Genomic DNA, 18,197 nt, shown 5'->3' with positions numbered 1-18,197 from the left:
CTGTTTAAACCCAGTTTATGTTCAAATATAACACATTTTAGTTTGTAAAATTGTGCTGCTTCATTTGCTTGGTCGATCTAAATGCTGATCCTTCACATGCAAATCAGGCAATTGGGGGTGTGTTTCAAGCCATTTCCAGTGAATTGTGTGAAAGGTCAGAAGCATGATTGAGATGAATGAGGGAGACAAACGTACGTGATGTTTTATAAATCTCACCAAAAGACTGAGAATGCATGAAAACTGACGTACTTAAAGCTGTCCACTTGTGCTCAGATCACTGGCGACGTGTTCTAATATCAGCAGTACACGATGTGGACAGCTTTTAAAAATTTTCACAATTGATTAATCATCTATAATCATATTGTCATAAAACAGTCAAAACCAAAATCAGTCACACTGGAGGATGGATGCTGGTTTTTAGTCAATTATCATTCATACAGTCCCTTTATTTTAGTCCACGTTCCTGTCGGACTTCAGGAAGTCTTCAACTAGTCGAGTATGTGCTTCATTCAGTAATGTGACACAGCTGATGTCACTGCTGCCCTCTGGGTAATGTGATGTCATCACTGTAGCTCCATCCTTTGTGTGGGAGTTCTGGTTAAACTGGTTTCTGTTTGTCACCTGATACTCAGACCTGAACCAGCTGAGAGTCCAGACCAGTCTCTGAAATCCTTAATCAATGCAGAAACACAGATTTGTTGGGAACTTTTCATAAAAGATACTAAAAGTTTGATTATCCGTGAATATTCAACAGTTCGTCCTGATGGGGGCGCTACAGGAAACATTAACATCTAAATATGGAAATAGTTGCAACTGATTGTTTTCTGAGTATTTTCATTATGATGAATCATGTTTAAGGACGTCTGAAGAGATTCAGTTCACTGAAATAAAACTGATAAACTGAAAATATTCACATTTGAGAAAGAAACAAGGGAGCCTTGAAGTCATCACGGGATCTGGACTCTGGACAGGATGTTGTGATCAGGTCCTTCAGAGACTTACAGTGAATTTAAATAATGATGTAAAAACAGCTGATGTATGAAACAATACTGCAACGGCGTTTATTGAAATCCTGAATACACTCACTGAAAGTTACTGAAATGATGTCAAACAGTTTACAGACACACTGATGGGTTTGTGGTCATTGAACGCATCAGATGTTATAGGTCAGAGGACAGTGTGAGATCAGTATTATTTCCTGTACTGTTTATGGAGCAGAAATAATCAAGTACACAAATTTTTACTGAATACAAAAACAGCACAAAGTGTCTGTAAAGGGGAGACTTGTGGGTAACCATAGAACCCGGTCAGAGGTCAGTGGATCCCTTTGAAATCACCAATATTTAGCCTAACTTTGGAGCGTTATTCAGCCTGTTAATTATTTTATTATTCCCTCACAAGCTAGCATGACGTGGTCGGTACCGATGGATGCTTCACTAGCTTTAAAACTAAGCTGCGGAGTTCACCACAACACCTGAATGTCACGTCGCCCTATTCTGGCGCCGGTTTTACAGGGAACATTGAAGTGCTTTTGCAGAACAAACCGGCTGTTAGTTGGATGGTTACGTTTAAACTACGGTAATAAAAACATAATTGATCTCACATTACCTCGCCGCAGTTTAGAGAAGAAAAATAGTATCAATACGTTCATATGTTACATCATTTTTATAGGAAACAGTACCGCTTCTGTCCACAGGGGGCGCCATAGTCTACTCACAATGAACATTCCCTGTTACAGTATATATACAGTATATGTATATATATGTATATATACTGTATACTGCATGTTTATATACATATACAGTATATATACAGTCAGCATCGTGGACCTGAACCTGGACTGCAGGGTTCATTCAAGGACTAGTTCAGTACAGGTCTAAACAGGATGTGGATCCGCTGTTTGTCTGATCTCCTGAACCTCTGCGAGTCCCGGAGCTGCTGCTGATGATGACGATGATGATGACGATGACGCAGTCCTCCTGTCGGGTTCCTGTTGTTCAGGGGACGTTGGGGTTCCAGGGTCCCTGGATGTGCTGGTTCTGCAGGAGCCTCTGCAGCTCTTTGAACTGCTCCACCGTTTGGTCCTTCACGTCAGGGTTGGAGATCTGCAGGCGGATGCTGTCTGTGGACCAGCTGAGTTCTCCAGAGAACATCTCGGTCAGAATCCGAGCCACCACAGGAACCACCTGAGGACACCAAGAACCAGGCTCAAATCAGATCCACAAAGAGAACCTTGTTACCCACTGTTAGTCTATTATTATGATATGATATACAAACCAATGGGGGACGTTACATGAACCGACCTGGACTATAATGAGTTTCTTCTCTTTGGGTTTCCTGTCGGGCCAGTCCTCCCCGAAGCAGAAGTAGATCTCAAAGGGGGGCGGGTTCTGAGCTTCCCCTCGCTGGAACAGGATCAGCCCTGTGGACAGAAGAACATGTAACACCTGGATCTGACCCTGTACCTGGGTTCTAACAGCTGATTAGTCACCTTGGAGGAAGTCGTTGAGGCTGAACACTTTGATCTTCTTCTCTCTCTCCATGGGGTTCGGTGGACCCTCTTCGGGAACGCCTGGTCCAGACCAGAACACCTTACACTGACAGAGACGGACAGCGTAGATGTCCTGCTGCCATATCTCCAGGATCAGGCCACGGTCCATCACGTCCAGCAAGGCATCGGTGTAGAACCGCTGCTTCTGGTTCTGAATCTCAGACGTTCCCGGGAACCGTACCTGCTGCAGGCTGACGGGTCCGAACAGGTCCACCTGCTCCGGGGTCGGCTCCAGGTGTCCGTAGTACAACCGGCAGCCCTGAGGGTTACTGACGGACAAAGAGCCCATCGTCCGGCCCCGGTACTGGAACTTCAGGTCCAGATCTGTTACTACGGCAACAGAGAGAACAGTTGAATGACCAGAGCCATTTTAACAAAAGTGGGCAGAGAACCGACTGTTGAACCACAGAACCTGTTCCAGTTGACTGTGAGCCAACAGGTGGGTGTGACTTCATCCTCCAGTCTCTAACAGGTTTCTACCTGCTGAATGTAAAACTGTGTCACACCTGAGAACTCAAACTACCAAAACCCCCACAACTCGAGTCCACTTCAGACCGAAGATTCGCGAGCAGGCAAAACCCGTTTTCAATTTATTTTATTTTATTGTTTTTATTGCCTTTATTTGATAGTGCCAGCCGAAGACAGACAGGAAAGGGGGGTAGAGAGAGAGGGGGGTAGAGAGAGAGAGGGCATGACACGCAGCAAAGGGCCACAGGTCCGATTCGAACCCTGGGCTGCTGCAGCAAGGACTCAGCCTCGGTACATGGGTCGCCAGGTCTACCCACTGAGCTAACCGGGAACCCACAAAACCGATTTCAGAAGGTGAGCGGACCCGACTCCCCTAAAAACATCTAGAACATCTCAACAACCAGAGTTCAGAGGCCATACTCACATGGAACGCTGCTCAGCAGGTCGCAGGGTTGGTGGTTCTGAGGGTCTCCCTGGTTCTGGACGCCCCCCATGCTGCTAGCCTCCATTGGGGATGGATGCGGGGGAGCAGAGGCGGCTTGGGGGGGCAGAGAATTCAAATCCTGGAGTCCATTAGAGAGTCCTGCAGGGTGGACGAAGCTCCTCTGATCCAACAGCCCACCCCGAGCATGGAGCTCCGAGGTCATGGGAAGGTCAGAGGTCATGGGCAGGTCAGAGGTCATGGGCAGGTCAGAGGTCATGGGCAGGTCTCGTTCTGGAAGGAGGGGTATGGGGATCACATGTGGAGGTCCAAATGTCCCGTTGTTGGACAGACTGAACTGATCCACCTCCGAAGGGGCTGTGAAGGGGCTGTAGGAGGGGGGGTCACTGATCCTGGGGTCTGATGAGAAATTACATCATCACATTACATCATCTGAGTCACTATCAGCCCTGTGTCTGGTTCTGGTTCTGGTACTGTTGGGTTGGTGGAAGTGATGTATATTCTACACATACATTATTATTATTATTATTTTTAAATACATTTGTATACATTACTGTCTGAAATCAATAATGGAACTGATCATTGCATGGGTATCAATTAAATCTTATCAATCCCTGTGTGCCGCTGGGTTCAGTGGTTCTGGTCCAGTACTGAAGGTGGTCTGGAGTCAGTCCTTAACTCTCTGATCACTCTGTTCATTTATTTCCCCAGTGTGGATCAATAATATCAATCTTATCTTATTTATTGATTGTAAAACAGTCCAACAGAACAGAAAGAGTTTGTCTTATGGTGTTTGATGTGAAACACAAGCAGAACCAGAACCAGAACCTTCCAGGTTCCTAATAGTTTGAGATCAATATATTCAATAAGTGAACTAAAGTTCTGACTTACTGATGCTGAGATCCATCAGATTGGGCATCTGAGAACAAAGATTGTTGTTGTTGTTAGTCGGGGGATAAAAATATCAGCCGTTTGTATTTTTACACGTTTTTTTGCTCACCTCTTCATCATCGTCATCAACAGCATCTGAAACAGGAACCAGATCAAACCTTTAATCAGTTTGTTAGTTCCCAGGAACTCAACGGACGATGAATGAATACGAGTTCATATTCTACAGACAGAGGTCATGACCTCAGCGTGACCCACCTGCGTTCCCGGGCTGCTCACAGACCTCGTAGATTTTATACGGTTGGACCGGAGTCTCTTTAGTGCCGTCGTACTTCAGCTGGAACTCTCTGCTTTTGTTCAGAGCACAGCGAAGGTTTGCTTTCCACTTGGCGGGGTCGGGTTCGTCCACACCTTCCTGGTATTTACCGGTCTCCAGAGCCCACGCCTGGAAGACACAGAGCAGGGTTTGTTTTAGAACAAAGCTAAGCTAGCTGTTTCCCTGTTTCAGCCGTATGCGTTTCTATAGTAACGGGCTCTACAGTGTGAACAGTGAACACAAATAAAAGCAGAAGCAGTGAAGGAGGAAGTGACATCATCAGTACAGTTCAGTGAGGAGTCCATTTGCAGTTTTACAAGAAGTGAAACTGTGAGGCTCAAACAGGAAGTGGAGCAAATCATCTAGCTGCTTCTTCTTCATGACATTCACTTGAGTCCTCCAGGGTTCAAATTTAAACTTTATTTAAAAACAGATGGTTCAAAAAGTCTCAAACTGTCTCAAACTGTTCCAAACTGTTCCAAACTGTCTCAAACTGTTCCAAACTGTTTCAAACTGTTCCAAACTGTCTCAAACTGTTCCAAAGAGTCTAAATCTGTTCCAAACACTCTCAAGCTGTTCCAAACTGTCTCAAATTGTCTCAAACTGTTCCAAACTGTTCCAAACTGTCTCAAACTGTCTCAAACTGTCTCAAACTGTTCCAAACTGTTTGAAACTGTTCCAAACTGTCTCAAACTGTTCCAAACTGTTCCAAACACTCTCAAGCTGTTCCAAACTGTCTCAAACTGTCTCAAACTGTTCCAAACTGTTCCAAACTGTTTGAAACTGTTCCAAACTGTCTCAAACTGTCTCAAACTGTTCCAAACTGTCTCAAACTGTTCCAAACTGTCTCAAACTGTCTCAAACTGTTCCAAACTCTCTCAAATAGTTTCAAACTGTTCCACATTTTTCCAAAAAGTCTCAAACTGTTCCAAACTGTCTCAAACTGTTCCAAACTGTTCCAAACTGTCTCAAACTGTTCCAAACTGTTCCAAACTCTCTCAAACTGTTCCAAACTGTTCCAAACTGTCTCAAACTGTTCCAAACTGTTCCAAACTGCCTCAGTTGTCAGAGGTCAGTGTTGAGCTGCTGAGGATTAATCTGACCTTGAAAATGGTGTTTTCCTCGTCTGATGTTGGCGTGTGGCGTGTAGCGTGTTTCCAGGGGATCTGGAAGAGTCGGTGGTCTGGACTGAGCCACCGTAGACCAGGATACCTGCCGCTGTTCACCTGAGCCAGCAACCAGGGCTTCAGGCGGATCCTCCGGGGCTGGATGCTCATTTTAACTCCTGAACTCACAATGATTCATTCAGAGAGATCAATAAATATATTATTATTAATCCACACATCTGCATGTGACTCACTCAGGTAATCAATCAGTCAGGTAATCAATCAGTCAGGTAATCAATCAGTCAGGTAATCAATCAGTCTGCTGTACTCAGCTGTTTGTGTCAGTCTACAGTTCAAATAAAGTTCTCTGTTTTTGTTCCTTAAAAGTTTTGGGAAGTCGCTGACTCAGAGTCATGAGACCACATCAGATCACATTAAACCAGATCAGCTCTGGGATCAGACCAGGACCAGGACCAGGACCAGGATCAGGATCAGGATCAGGATCAGGACCAGGACCAGGACCAGGACCGACGTCAGAGCGTGCGTGCGTGTGTGTGTGTCTGCATGTGTGTGTGTGTGTGAGTGCGCACGCAGTGATTTTAATGATGGACTCACCTGGTCCTGGTTCCGGTCCTGCCGGTGATTATCTCCAAATCGATAAACAGTCGCGAGATCGTCTGACGTCAACAAACAATCAACCAAACAATCAACCAAACAAACAAACAAACAAACAAACAGCCGCCGATACGAGAGCAGCGGCTCAGAAACTTCAGACGGAACTCAGATCAGATCCGGATCAGACCCGAGTCCGTGAGAGCAACTACTTCCTGTCACAGAGACAAAATAAAAGTCTCAGTCACTCAAACCTTCAAAAATAAAAGAAGGAAGTAGAAAAAAGTAAAAGAGAGAAATAACTTCTATAAATATTACAGTTTAAATATAAATGTTACAGTTTAAATATAAATATTACAGTTTAAATATAAATGTTACAGTTTAAATATAAATATTACAGTTTAAATATAAATGTTACAGTTTAAATATAAATATTGCAGTTTAAATATAAATATTACAGTTTAAATATAAATGTTAAAGTATAAATATAAATGTTAAAGTATAATTAAGCTCTGTACTTTGTTTAATTATTTTTTAATTATTATATATCATATTATCATAATTGTATCATGTTTAATAATAATAACAATACTTCTATAATAATAAATAAATAATAATTATTATTGTTGTTGGTTAATTTTAAGTTTTTTAGTGTGACGGTGTGTCAGGTGGTTTCCTGTGTGTGGTGTTTTTGCAGAAGTAGTTCAGGGTCCTCCTCCCTCCCCCTCCTCTCTCCTCCCTCCTCCCTCCCTTCCTCTCCTCACATTTCTCCCCCTCTCTCCTCTGTTCATCAGTAGTTTAAACTACAGTTTATTACAGTGTAGAAGAAGAACATAAACCTGACATCAGTGTGTTTCTTCTTCTTCTTCTGTGAAATAATGCAGACAGGAGGTCACTATATCAGTGGATACACATGATGGATGTTAATGTGTGCGGATGGTTGTTTGTTTGTTTGTTTGTTTGTTTTGTGGAATGTTACATGTTTGTAGTTTCATTCAATATTTTGTAGTCCACTTTAACAACATCAGAATAATGAACAGTTTATTATCAGAGATGATCTCACTCTGGCCAGCAGGGGGAGCTGCAGCTCCGGCAGCTGATTGGTTCCTGAGTGACTTTCATCAGTCAACATAAACAAACACACAGATTCTTCTTCTTCTTCTGGGTTTATTAAACTGAGCAGGAAGACGACAGGAAGTGAAAGAGAGTAACAGAGAAAATCTTGTTGGTGTTGATCATCAATCAGTTCAACTTTTTAACCGCTCAGACGTCACTGATCAATAATTCACTCATACTGAATCAATAATCTGACTTTTAACAGGTGATACATAAAGTTGTGGAGGATCAATAATTACACACAGAGTTAATGTGACTTTATTACTGCACAGAGACTTCATCAGATCTCAACATCAATCATCAGACTGATCAGGTTATTGATCAGATCTCAGAAACAGTCCAAATTAAATGAGGGAGACCGGACTCGAACCCAGGCCACTGCGGTACGGATCAATACTTCCAACACGTCTGCACATTTTCATCTGTGGGAACATTAATCAGAAATATTGACTCCACGAAAATAAAAACAACAACAACCGAAAAGTAAACATGATTTATTGTTAAAGATTGTGATTGGCTGCCGCCTGGAGTCAGATTAATGTTCCTGGCCTGTGATTGGCTGCCGCAGGGAGTCAGATTAATGTTCCTGGCCTGTGATTGGCTGCCGCAGAGTCAGATTAATGTTCCTGGCCTGTGATTGGCTGCCGCAGAGAGTCAGATTAATGTTCCTGGCCTGTGATTGGCTGCCGCGAGAGTCAGATTAATGTTCCTGGCCTGTGATTGGCTGCCGCAGGGAGTCAGATTAATGTTCCTGGCCTGTGATTGGCTGCCGCAGGGAGTCAGATTAATGTTCCTGGCCTGTGATTGGCTGCCGCAGGGAGTCAGATTAATGTTCCTGGCCTGTGATTGGCTGCCGCAGAGACGTTCCCTCTGATGTGGACTCTTCAGAGACCATCTCCCTGTGCGGGTCCTCTGAGGCCTCTGATTGGTTTGTTTTTCATGTCGTCGTCTCTCTGAGAGTCTCTGCTGTGATGTCACCACCTGGGCCCTGCACACCCCCTCTGGTGTCATAAAACCTGAGGGTTTCTGTGTCCTCAGGTTGACCCTCCGGTTTCTCTGGGACAGGAAACAGATCGGTGTGCGGTCTGGATCTTCCTCCTGGAACGCTGGAGATGTTTGATGATGATGGTGATGATGGTGATGATGAAGGAGGAGGAAGCAGCGACTGTCTCCTGGTGTAGACTCCCTGTCTGCCGTGGAAACTCCCCGACTTTGAAGAAGACTGTTGCCTGAAACTTCTGCTGCTGAACGGAGACTCGTCCGCTGAGAACGCCGGTCGACTGGAGCTCACCTGTCGGAGAGGTTCAGGGTCCGTTAGCTCGAGATGTTCCCGCCGATTAAGCAGTCGGATAATCTCACTTGGTGGAGTCCTTAACGCAGCGGCCCTGGTTCGATTCCGACCTGCGGCCCTTTGCTGCATGTCGTCCCCGCTCTCTCTCCCCCCTTTTTAGTCTATCCTCACCTGTCCGATCAAAAAGTCAAGGCATACAAACCCCCCCCACCAAAAAAAAAAACATTATCTCATAATTTCAACTTTATCTCATCATTACGCTGTAAGCTGTAAGCAGCAAAGCTTCAGTCAACAGATTCATAACTTTAGAATCGGCCCGTCGACCGGTTCAGATCCATCCAGAGGTCTGTGCCCTGTAGCTGCATCTAAAACACTGATTTTCTCCTAAATCTTTACACCTACTATGATATTGTGTATTTCCTGTATTTGAATAAAAAGATGAGTCACAGACAGAAATCTCTCAGCTGTACATGAACACAGGAGCACACTGAGGACACCACATGATACTGAAGGTGGACCTTAATGCACTGAAACAGAAACAGGCACTCCACTGATGAAGGCTATAAACAGAAGCACATCACAGGAAGTCCACGCTGACTATCACAACATCACGTCTCCGAGGAGCAGCTTTAAACTCACCGTGTGAAACCACGATAACGTCTACAGGAGGAAATATAAAGAGTGCAGGGAATCAGTTCAAACTCACAGTTCCTTCATCGACTCATGTCGTATAGAACTGATTTACAATTACTGATGTGTTTGAGGACAGTACGAGAGTGAACAGATTAACAATGAGCTGAAACTCACTACAGAGACACACTGTGAGTTCATACATTGATATTATAGAAACGTACATTATAGATGGTTTGTTTCAACGTTTCAAACATCTCGGGTGTGTGAAAGAGCCAGTGATTCACTTCGTACCACGTTGGGATGTTTTCCCAGAGCAACGGGTGTGTGTTCGTCAGCGTTTCTTTGTCGTCTTCTCCTCACGGTTCGAAGCAGCAGAAACAGAGCAGAAGACAGAAACAGCAGCAGGATCATCGCTGCGATTCCTCCAGCCAGCCTGCTGTCCACGTCTCCGAACAACGGCTGCTCAGTGAACGCACCACGAGGGACTACAGAGAGGAGAGAGTTCATGTCAGTGAACGCACCACGAGGGACTACAGAGAGGAGAGAGTTCATGTCAGTGAACGCACCACGAGGGACTACAGAGTAAGGAGTTAATGTCAGTGAACGCACCACGAGGGACTACAGAGTAAGGAGTTGATGTCAGTGAACGCACCAGTTGCCGTTATCTCATTAAGGAAACAGATTACTGATCAGTTTTTGATCAATTAGAGATCAGTGGAGCAGTTTAATGACCCCAACCATCTCAGTTTACAACCCACTGCCCCTCACAGGATGTTCATCCTGCTCTGTGTGTGTGTGTGTGTGTGTGTGTGTGTGTGTGTGTGTGTGTGTGTGTGTGTGTGTGTGTACACAAGGTAACTTCCTGTTGTTCTCACCTTGCTGTCCTCTCTGCAGGACTTCAATGTCCACTGAAGCTGAAACTTCGTCTCCTGATTCTTCGTCTCTGGCTACAACCTGCAGTCAGGAACAATATCAGTAATCAATCAATGTGTTCAAGTTTGATTGATCATTATATTATATTATATTATATCATATTATATTATAGTATATTATTATATATTATATATATATTCACCTTTTTAACTTTTACAGGAGTATATTAAACTAAAGGTAACCCCCACCTGAAGTATGTGTCGGTCAAAGGCATGCAGTTGGTCCGTCCTGGCGATCAGAACCCCCCCCTGGGTGATTTGGTACAGTCCAGATGGAGGGTGGAGGGAGTAGTGGATGTTTGGATTCCGGCCCTGTGATTGGACAGCAGTAATGACTCACCAGGTATCATAAAGGTTATAATACAGGTAGACCAGCAGGTGCTCTTACGTCAGTGAAGTCACGGTCTGACACCTGGACCTGTAACACCTGGTTCCCATAGGTGGAGACGATGGAGGCGGGGCTAGAGCTCTGGATGATGAAACCTTTAAAGGTGGTTCTGTTGAAGACCGGAGGGAACATGTTCTCACTGAGAACTCTGACCAGGGCCGACGCCACGCTGTACTTCAGCCGGTCATTCACCTGACACACCTGCACAAGGACAGGTAGATTACACTCACTGCTCTGAAGTCAGTCCTTTAAATAAAACAGGAAACAGGAAGTAGTGTTGTTACCATGACAGTGAGAGTGAAGTTCGTCATCATTGGTTGGCTGTTCACAGGTCTGGTTAACCTGATCTCACCTGTACTGTTGTTGATCACAAACCTGCCACGATCACCACCTGCTGACACACAAGGACACCTGTACACACCTGTACACAACTCTACACACATATACACACCCGTACACACCTCTACACATCTGTACACACCTGTACACACCTGTACACACTCGTACACACCTGTACACACCTGTAGACACCTGTACACACCTCTACACATCTGTACACACCTGTACACACTCGTACACACCTGTACACACTTGTACACATCTGTACACACCTGTAGACACCTGTACACACTCGTACACACCTGTACACACCTCTACACATCTGTACACACCTGTACACACTCGTACACACCTGTACACACTTGTACACATCTGTACACACCTGTAGACACCTGTACACACTCGTACACACCTGTACACACCTGTACACACCTGTACACACTCGTACACACCTGTACACACTCGTACACATCTGTACACACCTGTAGACACCTGTACACACTCGTACACACCTGTACACATCTGTACACACTCGTACACACCTGTACACATCTGTACACACCTGTAGACACCTGTACACACTCGTACACACCTGTACACACTCGTACACACCTGTACACACCCGTACACACCTGTACACATCTGTACACACCTGTACACACTCGTACACACCTGTACACACCTGTACACATCTGTACACACCTGTACACACCCATACACACCTGTACACAACTCTACATACCTGTACACAGACAGACTGACCTGACAGGATGGAGAACGTCAGAGGAGTGTTGACTCCTCGGTCTCCATCCTCTGCTCTGATTGGACCAGGAGAAAACTCCAGAACTACATCCTGAAACACAAAACAGGTGTTTGTATGTGATGTTTTTTTGTTTACCTGCTGTTTCTGTATGATGTTTTTTTATTTACCTGTTGCTTGTGTGTGATGTTGGCAGTGTAGGTGGGGCTCATACAAACAGGAACAGCCGGAGAGACAGGTGTACAGGGCAGGAAGTAAGGATACTGGTCGTCTCCGTCCTCGATGTTGACCGTCAGAACAGTAGACATGTTGAACTTCTCCACAGTGTTCGCTTCCTGTTTCACAACATTGTCATACAAAAGTTATTTTTACTGACAGGTACGTTTTTCTTCTGAAATGTACAGGTGTTTAACCTACAGGTAATCTGGCTTTAACCAACAGGTGAGATGTGTTTAGCCAACAGGTGAGATGTGTTTAGCCAACAGGTGAGTGGTGTTTAAGCTACATGTTAACTCATGTTAAATAAATGATTATTGATTAATTATGGATGACTGAGTCTTACCTGGGCCCAGATGATCACCTGCAGCTGAGTTCTAGTCTCGTAGTCCAGAGCTTTGTTCAGAACGACGTTTCCACTGTTGGGTAGATCGATCCTGAAGAACCACGCGTCACGCTGCAGGTAACCAGAAACAGGTGAGCTCATAAAGACATATACAACATATCGACAGAAATATGCAGACAGGTCTGTGAACCGCCTCACCGATGATTGATCGATGATATAACTGATCATGTCTCCGTCTGCATCGACAGCCTTCACAGAGAAAACCACAGAGTTCACTGCCGTCAGCTGCAGACACAGAAAACACAGAGTCACATATATAATATATAATATACTGTATAATGTTTATAATGTTAACATATATATATTATATACTGTATAATGTTTATAATGTTAAAATATATATAATATATACTGTATAATGTTAATATATATAATATACTGTATAATGTTAATATATATATATAATATACTGTATAATGTTAATATATTTATATATAATATATACCGTATAATGTTAATATATAATATATAATATACTGTATAATGTTAACATATATATAATATACCGTATAATGTTAACATATATATATAATATACTGTATAATGTTAATATATATAATATATACTGTATAATAATATACTGTATAATGTTAATATATAATATATAATATACTGTATAATGTTAACATATATATAATATACCGTATAATGTTAACATATATATATAATATACTGTATAATGTTAATATATATATATATATAATATATAATCCACTGTATAATGTTAACATATATAATATATAATATACTGTATAATGTATAATGTTAATATATATATAATATACCGTATAATGTTAACATATATATATAATATACTGTATAATGTTAATATATATATAATATATACTGTATAATGTTAATATATATATATAATATATACTGTATAATGTTAATATATATATATAATATATACTGTATAATGTTAATATATATATAATATATACTGTTTAATGTTAATATATATATAATATATACTGTATAATGTTAACATATATATATATAATATACTGTATAATGTTAATATATATATAATATATACTGTATAATGTTAATATATATATAGTATATACTGTATAATGTTAATATATATATAATATATACTGTATAATGTTAATATATATATAATATATACTGTATAATGTTAATATATATATAGTATATACTGTATAATGTTAACATATATATAATATACTGTATAATGTTAATATATATATAATATATACTGTATAATGTTAATATATATATAATATATACTGTATAATGTTAATATATATATATAGTATATACTGTATTTTGATCCTGTTTTACCTCATTGACAGTGAATGGTGGAATCGTCTCCTCCAGGAAATGCGGTTTGTTGTCATTTTCATTCACAATCTCCACCACAATCCTGTACTGACTCTGAGGAAACAAACACCTTTAATATTTACTGCTGTTCAACAGGTTAACCTACCTGTATGACATCATCCTCATAACAGGTGACCTACCTGTATGACATCATCCTCATAACAGGTCAGCTCCGCTATCAGCACTGATCCCAGAACCTGAGAGACAAACACACCTCTGATGAAATATTCACTGCTGATTATCCAAGTGAGATTTGTTTAACCTACAGGTGAGATGTGTTTAAACTACAGGTGAGATGTGTTTAAACTACGGGTGAGAGGTGTTTAAAGCATCCAGGTTTACCTCTCGGTCGAGGACTCTGGAGGCGGAGGTGTTCAGTCTAATGGTCCGACCCTCCAGGTAGAACCAGTCGGCATATTCTCCGGTCAGACACAGTCGGACGGCGCTGGTTCCTGGTTCTCCTCTGACATTGAGGTTAGCGATGAACTCGCCCATCGGACTGTTCTCTCTGACCGACGAGAAGATGTCCGAACCCCCCAGACACAGACTGGCTGAGGACCGAACACAGAACCAGGATCAGGACTGTAGCAATGAGTATTATTGACGAGGTAATTGATCAATTGCTGATCAACACTGATCCACTTTTAGTTTATGTTTAAATTCAGGCAGGCAGAGAATGATTGACACGTCTTTATTGTCCTTTGAACAGGATGGCAGAGAGGAATTATGGGAAAGATAAAGACTACAGGTGAGATTTGTTTAAAGGATTCAGGTGAGAGGTGTTTAACTTATTTATTGGACAACAATTTAATAATTAATAAATCTTTTTTATTTAAAGCTCCAGTTTCTCTGAGGTGTCAGATTTTAGTTTTTCACCGTTTATTTTGGGGCTTTGAACTGTCGGCAGATAAGATCAATATTTATCACTCAGTTCACAGCATTAATGATCCCTAACCAATCAGCTGTGGTCGAGGTTGTTAGCAGCAGATTTTTCTTCACGTCTGTTGAATTCTGGGTCTTACCTGTAACAACATGATAAGACAACCTGAGAGCCACCTGCCAGAGCAGCAGCCTGCAGGGTCTCAACATCTTCCTCCACCTCCTCCACGGTCACACCTCCACCTGAACAACAGAATGTCAGAAGGTCAACAGTCTTCAGCCACTACAGCGCCACCCTGAGGCTGTAATGTGCATCACAAAACTCTTTTTACCACCAGTGGGGTAAAACCACAGCTCTCAGCTGGTTGTGAGTTAGCCAGAATGACTAGGACATGCCTGACCACATAAGAAACATATAATATAATATACTATAAATAATACGACTCAAATAAACATGTGTAAATCTAGTCCATAATGCAGCCACATTGCATGAATATAAACAGAACTATGACCTCTGACCTCCTCTGACTTTGTCTCTTTATGACTCATTAAAGCTCGAAGCTGCAGACAGTTTCTGTTTATTTCATTTCATTCAACAAGTTGTTTTCTACCTCATTCATATTCACAGACTGTATTCTGTCCACCATCACTACAATTTCTTCCCACACGTCTGTCTGAAACATGTGGAACCGATCACTGTAAGGCTGAAACTATTGATTAACTGAAGGGAAACCAGTGACTGATAAATACTGTCTCTGTGTGGTGTCACTTTTACGGTGAACTCAATCTCTTTGTGTTTTTGAGTGTTGGTCTGAAAACTGAGATGGACATTTAATAAACTAAACAAACTAATCAAAAGATAATAGAAGTCATTACTTGCATAAACATGTGGAGGTCAGAGAGAACTGACCCCAGAGCAGATTACAGCTAACAACCAAACAATGAGTCATGATTGGTTCATGAGGACGTGACTGAACTTAAAATGCTTCCAGTAAAACAAACACTAATAATGTGAGAGGATCCAAAGGTCAGCTGGATGAAACGTTTCATTATCGAATACTAAATCCAACTAAATAATAATAATTATTAATATAATTAAAGATTAGGAAGCATTTTACATATTTTTTCTATGTATTAATCACTTTTTATTGCCAATGAGTGAACGGGTTGTAATGTAACTTAACAAACGTTGTGATTTAGCCAACATTAGCTAACATCATTGACAGTATAAATAATGGACAGAGCCAATCCGGAAGTGTCTTCAACCTGCATTCTATGTAAATTCCAGCAGGGGGAGCTCCATTGGCTTCAATAACGGCGATCCCATTCACTTTAATGGAGAATGAGCCGACTTGACACTTCCCTTATGAGCTCAGTAAATAGTTTCATGATGTGTTTAGAGTCTCAGTCGCTAGTTTTAACATTTTCTTCAATACATTATGACGTTCATTTAGTAAATTATGGTCTAATTTAATTTAAAATAGACAATAAAACCGTGTGCGCTTTTGGGTGGGGCTATCTTTTGATTGACAGGTCACTCTCAAGCGATTTCGTACAGCGCAGCTCACGAAACTCAGCTCAAACTGTCAAACTAAGCAGCTAGATTCTGTTACTGCGTTGCCTATTTCTTGCTTAAAATCGTTTCAGAAACATATTTTAATAAACTGTTTAGCTGCAATATGAGATCGTGTGTGACCAGGTTAGCCGCCATTGTTCCTGGTTATGGACGAGTCAAAAATGCGCAGCCAATGAGCGTAGATCAACTCGCAGTACGTCACGTCGCGCTGGCTCCGTTTTACTGTCATGGCAGTGGTCAAAACGCAGAACGGTTCTCCACAAACCAATGGGTTCACACTTGGCCAACACCGGCTATGTTGTGGTTTAGGTAATGTTACTTATGTTGTTATGTAGCCAACGTTAGCTATATTGGGGGTTAACTATGTTGTGAGTTAGCCAACAGAGAGCACGAGATGGTTTCTCGGAGCTAGCAGCTCTCCTGCTACTGCAGCTAACATCACAACAACAGCAGACCTTGGAGTTTAAAGTATAAAGGGAACTGGATGTCTGAACGTTAGCTGAAACACAGATTTTATTCCACATATGCAGAGTTACACAGAGTCAGAACTGTTCTGGGTCTCTGGGGGTTTCATGGGGTTCTCAGGGTGTCGGAGACCTTAATGAGGTCCTGTATGTATTACTTTAAGGGCTAAAGTGAACTGGAAGGAACCTTTAACGACCTTTGTTGCTCGTCAGCCCCTCTCACTTTCTGCCCATCTGTTTGTTCCACTGTTGATTAACAAATAATTATATTATAATTCTGATTAGTGACACTGAAGACTGTGCGGCCTTTATAATTCACTTGTTTATTTACAAGAGCTCATAAACACTATTAATATAATAATCTACAGACTCACCTCTCTCTCTCTCTCTCTCTCTCTCTCTCTCCTGTTGCTCTACAGACAGTCGGTGTCTCTCGCCCGCGGTCTGTTCAGGCCTTCCAGCCTTGTGTTGTCCAGTTTCATGTTTCCAGAATCTCAGTTTATTGTTGGGATTGTTCCCTCGGAGAGAACAGAGAGCGGCCTGTGAGTGTGTGTGTGTGTGTGTGTGTGTGTGTGTGTGAGCATTAGCAGAGGGCTTACAGAGCATTAATGAGCAGGATTTAAGTAGGCCAACATGCTGCAGGACTAACAGGAGGCAGTTAGCTCAACCTGCTGCTGCTTATTATCACTCACAGGAAGTATTTACTGAGGTAATAATACTAATACTCCACTGTAATTACTCTGTTTAAGTACACAAGTATTTGTAAACAATAATCCAGAACAAAACATTTTATTGAAACAAACACACCACAATATATAGATACTACTGAGTTTGAAATGTCCGGGTCTGGAGGAATACTCATGGAGACTTTAAGGGGTGAAATATATGCTGATTTAATCTAATTAAAAGAGCACTGAATGGAAATATCTAAAGGCAAAGGTGGCAAAGAAGACACATTCTTTACTAGAGTAGAATACAGACAGAGTAAAGAATCAGTACAGGCTGTACTTAAAGTATAAAGGTAAAAAGTATTCCTTTGTTTCTCTGACCGCAGTTTCTGTGCAAAGCTAACCAAAACTTCAACCAGGGTCTCCCTTTTTTGGCCTGTTTTTAACATAGTTTTTCGCTACTATACGTCTGTATACGTCCAAAGAACGCCCCCAAAACCTGAATAATATCAGCATATCACACATGTTAATCTGAAGATGCTCCATTAAGAGTGAGACCTCACTGGTAATATCCAGAGTAAGTTAGCTATGTTGTGAGCATTGACAGTATATATGATGGACAGAGCTTCCGGGTCTGAACAGTAAAGCCAATGCGGAAGTGTCTTAAAACCTGCATTCTATGTAAAGGCCAGCAGGGGGCAGCTCCATTGGTTGCAATAACACAGCGATCCCATTCATTCTAATGGAGAAATGACCCAGCTTCTCAGTTGATTTATGAGCTCAGTAAACAGTTTCCAGA

General features: G+C 41.9%; 2 protein-coding genes across 11 annotated transcripts; both read right to left on the bottom strand.

Annotated features, from left to right (window-relative positions):
• Positions 1 to 1,037: 1,037 nt before the first annotated feature.
• Positions 1,038 to 6,590, bottom strand: irf5 (interferon regulatory factor 5). Of its 3 annotated transcripts, XM_051392950.1 has the most exons (10): positions 6,387 to 6,590; positions 5,769 to 5,950; positions 4,608 to 4,794; positions 4,462 to 4,487; positions 4,353 to 4,380; positions 3,698 to 3,860; positions 3,444 to 3,661; positions 2,492 to 2,881; positions 2,304 to 2,422; positions 1,038 to 2,186 (listed from the first exon to the last, which is right to left on the bottom strand). In XM_051392950.1, the coding sequence occupies exons 2-10, from the start codon at positions 5,940 to 5,942 to the stop codon at positions 1,998 to 2,000; spliced, it is 1,494 nt and encodes a 497-aa protein (XP_051248910.1). In that variant the 5' UTR covers positions 5,943 to 5,950; positions 6,387 to 6,590; the 3' UTR covers positions 1,038 to 1,997. The 3 variants fall into 3 exon arrangements, with proteins under 3 accessions (XP_051248910.1, XP_051248909.1, XP_051248908.1); XM_051392949.1 differs by having other exon boundaries at positions 2,492 to 2,875; positions 3,444 to 3,860; XM_051392948.1 differs by having other exon boundaries at positions 3,444 to 3,860; positions 6,387 to 6,589.
• A 1,387-nt stretch (positions 6,591 to 7,977) lies between these two features.
• Positions 7,978 to 17,305, bottom strand: cdhr5-rs (cadherin-related family member 5, related sequence). 8 transcript variants are annotated; one of them, XM_051393120.1, is made up of 17 exons: positions 17,105 to 17,305; positions 14,834 to 14,933; positions 14,154 to 14,362; positions 13,952 to 14,008; positions 13,773 to 13,865; positions 12,603 to 12,689; positions 12,405 to 12,515; positions 12,013 to 12,177; positions 11,565 to 11,935; positions 11,435 to 11,474; positions 11,028 to 11,264; positions 10,744 to 10,944; positions 10,545 to 10,667; positions 10,299 to 10,377; positions 9,715 to 9,908; positions 9,430 to 9,450; positions 7,978 to 8,790 (listed from the first exon to the last, which is right to left on the bottom strand). In XM_051393120.1, the coding sequence occupies exons 2-17, from the start codon at positions 14,898 to 14,900 to the stop codon at positions 8,437 to 8,439; spliced, it is 2,409 nt and encodes an 802-aa protein (XP_051249080.1). In that variant the 5' UTR covers positions 14,901 to 14,933; positions 17,105 to 17,305; the 3' UTR covers positions 7,978 to 8,436. The 8 variants fall into 8 exon arrangements, with proteins under 8 accessions (XP_051249080.1, XP_051249079.1, XP_051249078.1 ...); XM_051393119.1 differs by lacking the exon at positions 11,435 to 11,474 and adding an exon at positions 11,325 to 11,364; XM_051393118.1 differs by having other exon boundaries at positions 11,435 to 11,594; positions 11,625 to 11,935.
• Between the last annotated feature and the right edge of the window lie 892 nt (positions 17,306 to 18,197).

The sequence above is a fragment of the Dicentrarchus labrax genome, unplaced genomic scaffold (genome assembly GCF_905237075.1).
Source record: "Dicentrarchus labrax unplaced genomic scaffold, dlabrax2021, whole genome shotgun sequence".
Taxonomy (NCBI): domain Eukaryota; kingdom Metazoa; phylum Chordata; class Actinopteri; family Moronidae; genus Dicentrarchus; species Dicentrarchus labrax.
This window is presented reverse-complemented; position numbering and strand designations above follow the sequence as displayed.

Excerpts from the sequence above, each read along its gene's own strand:
- irf5 (XM_051392948.1), bottom strand. The coding sequence starts at position 5,942 with ATGAGCATCCAGCCCCGGAGGATCCGCCTGAAGCCCTGGTTGCTGGCT. Across the intron at positions 2,882-3,443 it reads CCTGCTGAGCAGCGTTCCAT|TAACAGATCTGGACCTGAAG; the intron begins GTGAGTATGGCC and ends CTGTTGCCGTAG. Across the intron at positions 2,187-2,303 it reads AGAAACTCATTATAGTCCAG|GTGGTTCCTGTGGTGGCTCG; the intron begins GTCGGTTCATGT and ends TGGTGTCCTCAG.
- cdhr5-rs (XM_051393115.1), bottom strand. The coding sequence starts at position 14,900 with ATGTTGAGACCCTGCAGGCTGCTGCTCTGGCAGGTGGCTCTCAGGTTG. Across the intron at positions 10,668-10,743 it reads CAGACCGTGACTTCACTGAC|GGCCGGAATCCAAACATCCA; the intron begins GTAAGAGCACCT and ends GTCCAATCACAG. Across the intron at positions 10,378-10,544 it reads TTGACCGACACATACTTCAG|GTTGTAGCCAGAGACGAAGA; the intron begins GTGGGGGTTACC and ends TCCTGACTGCAG.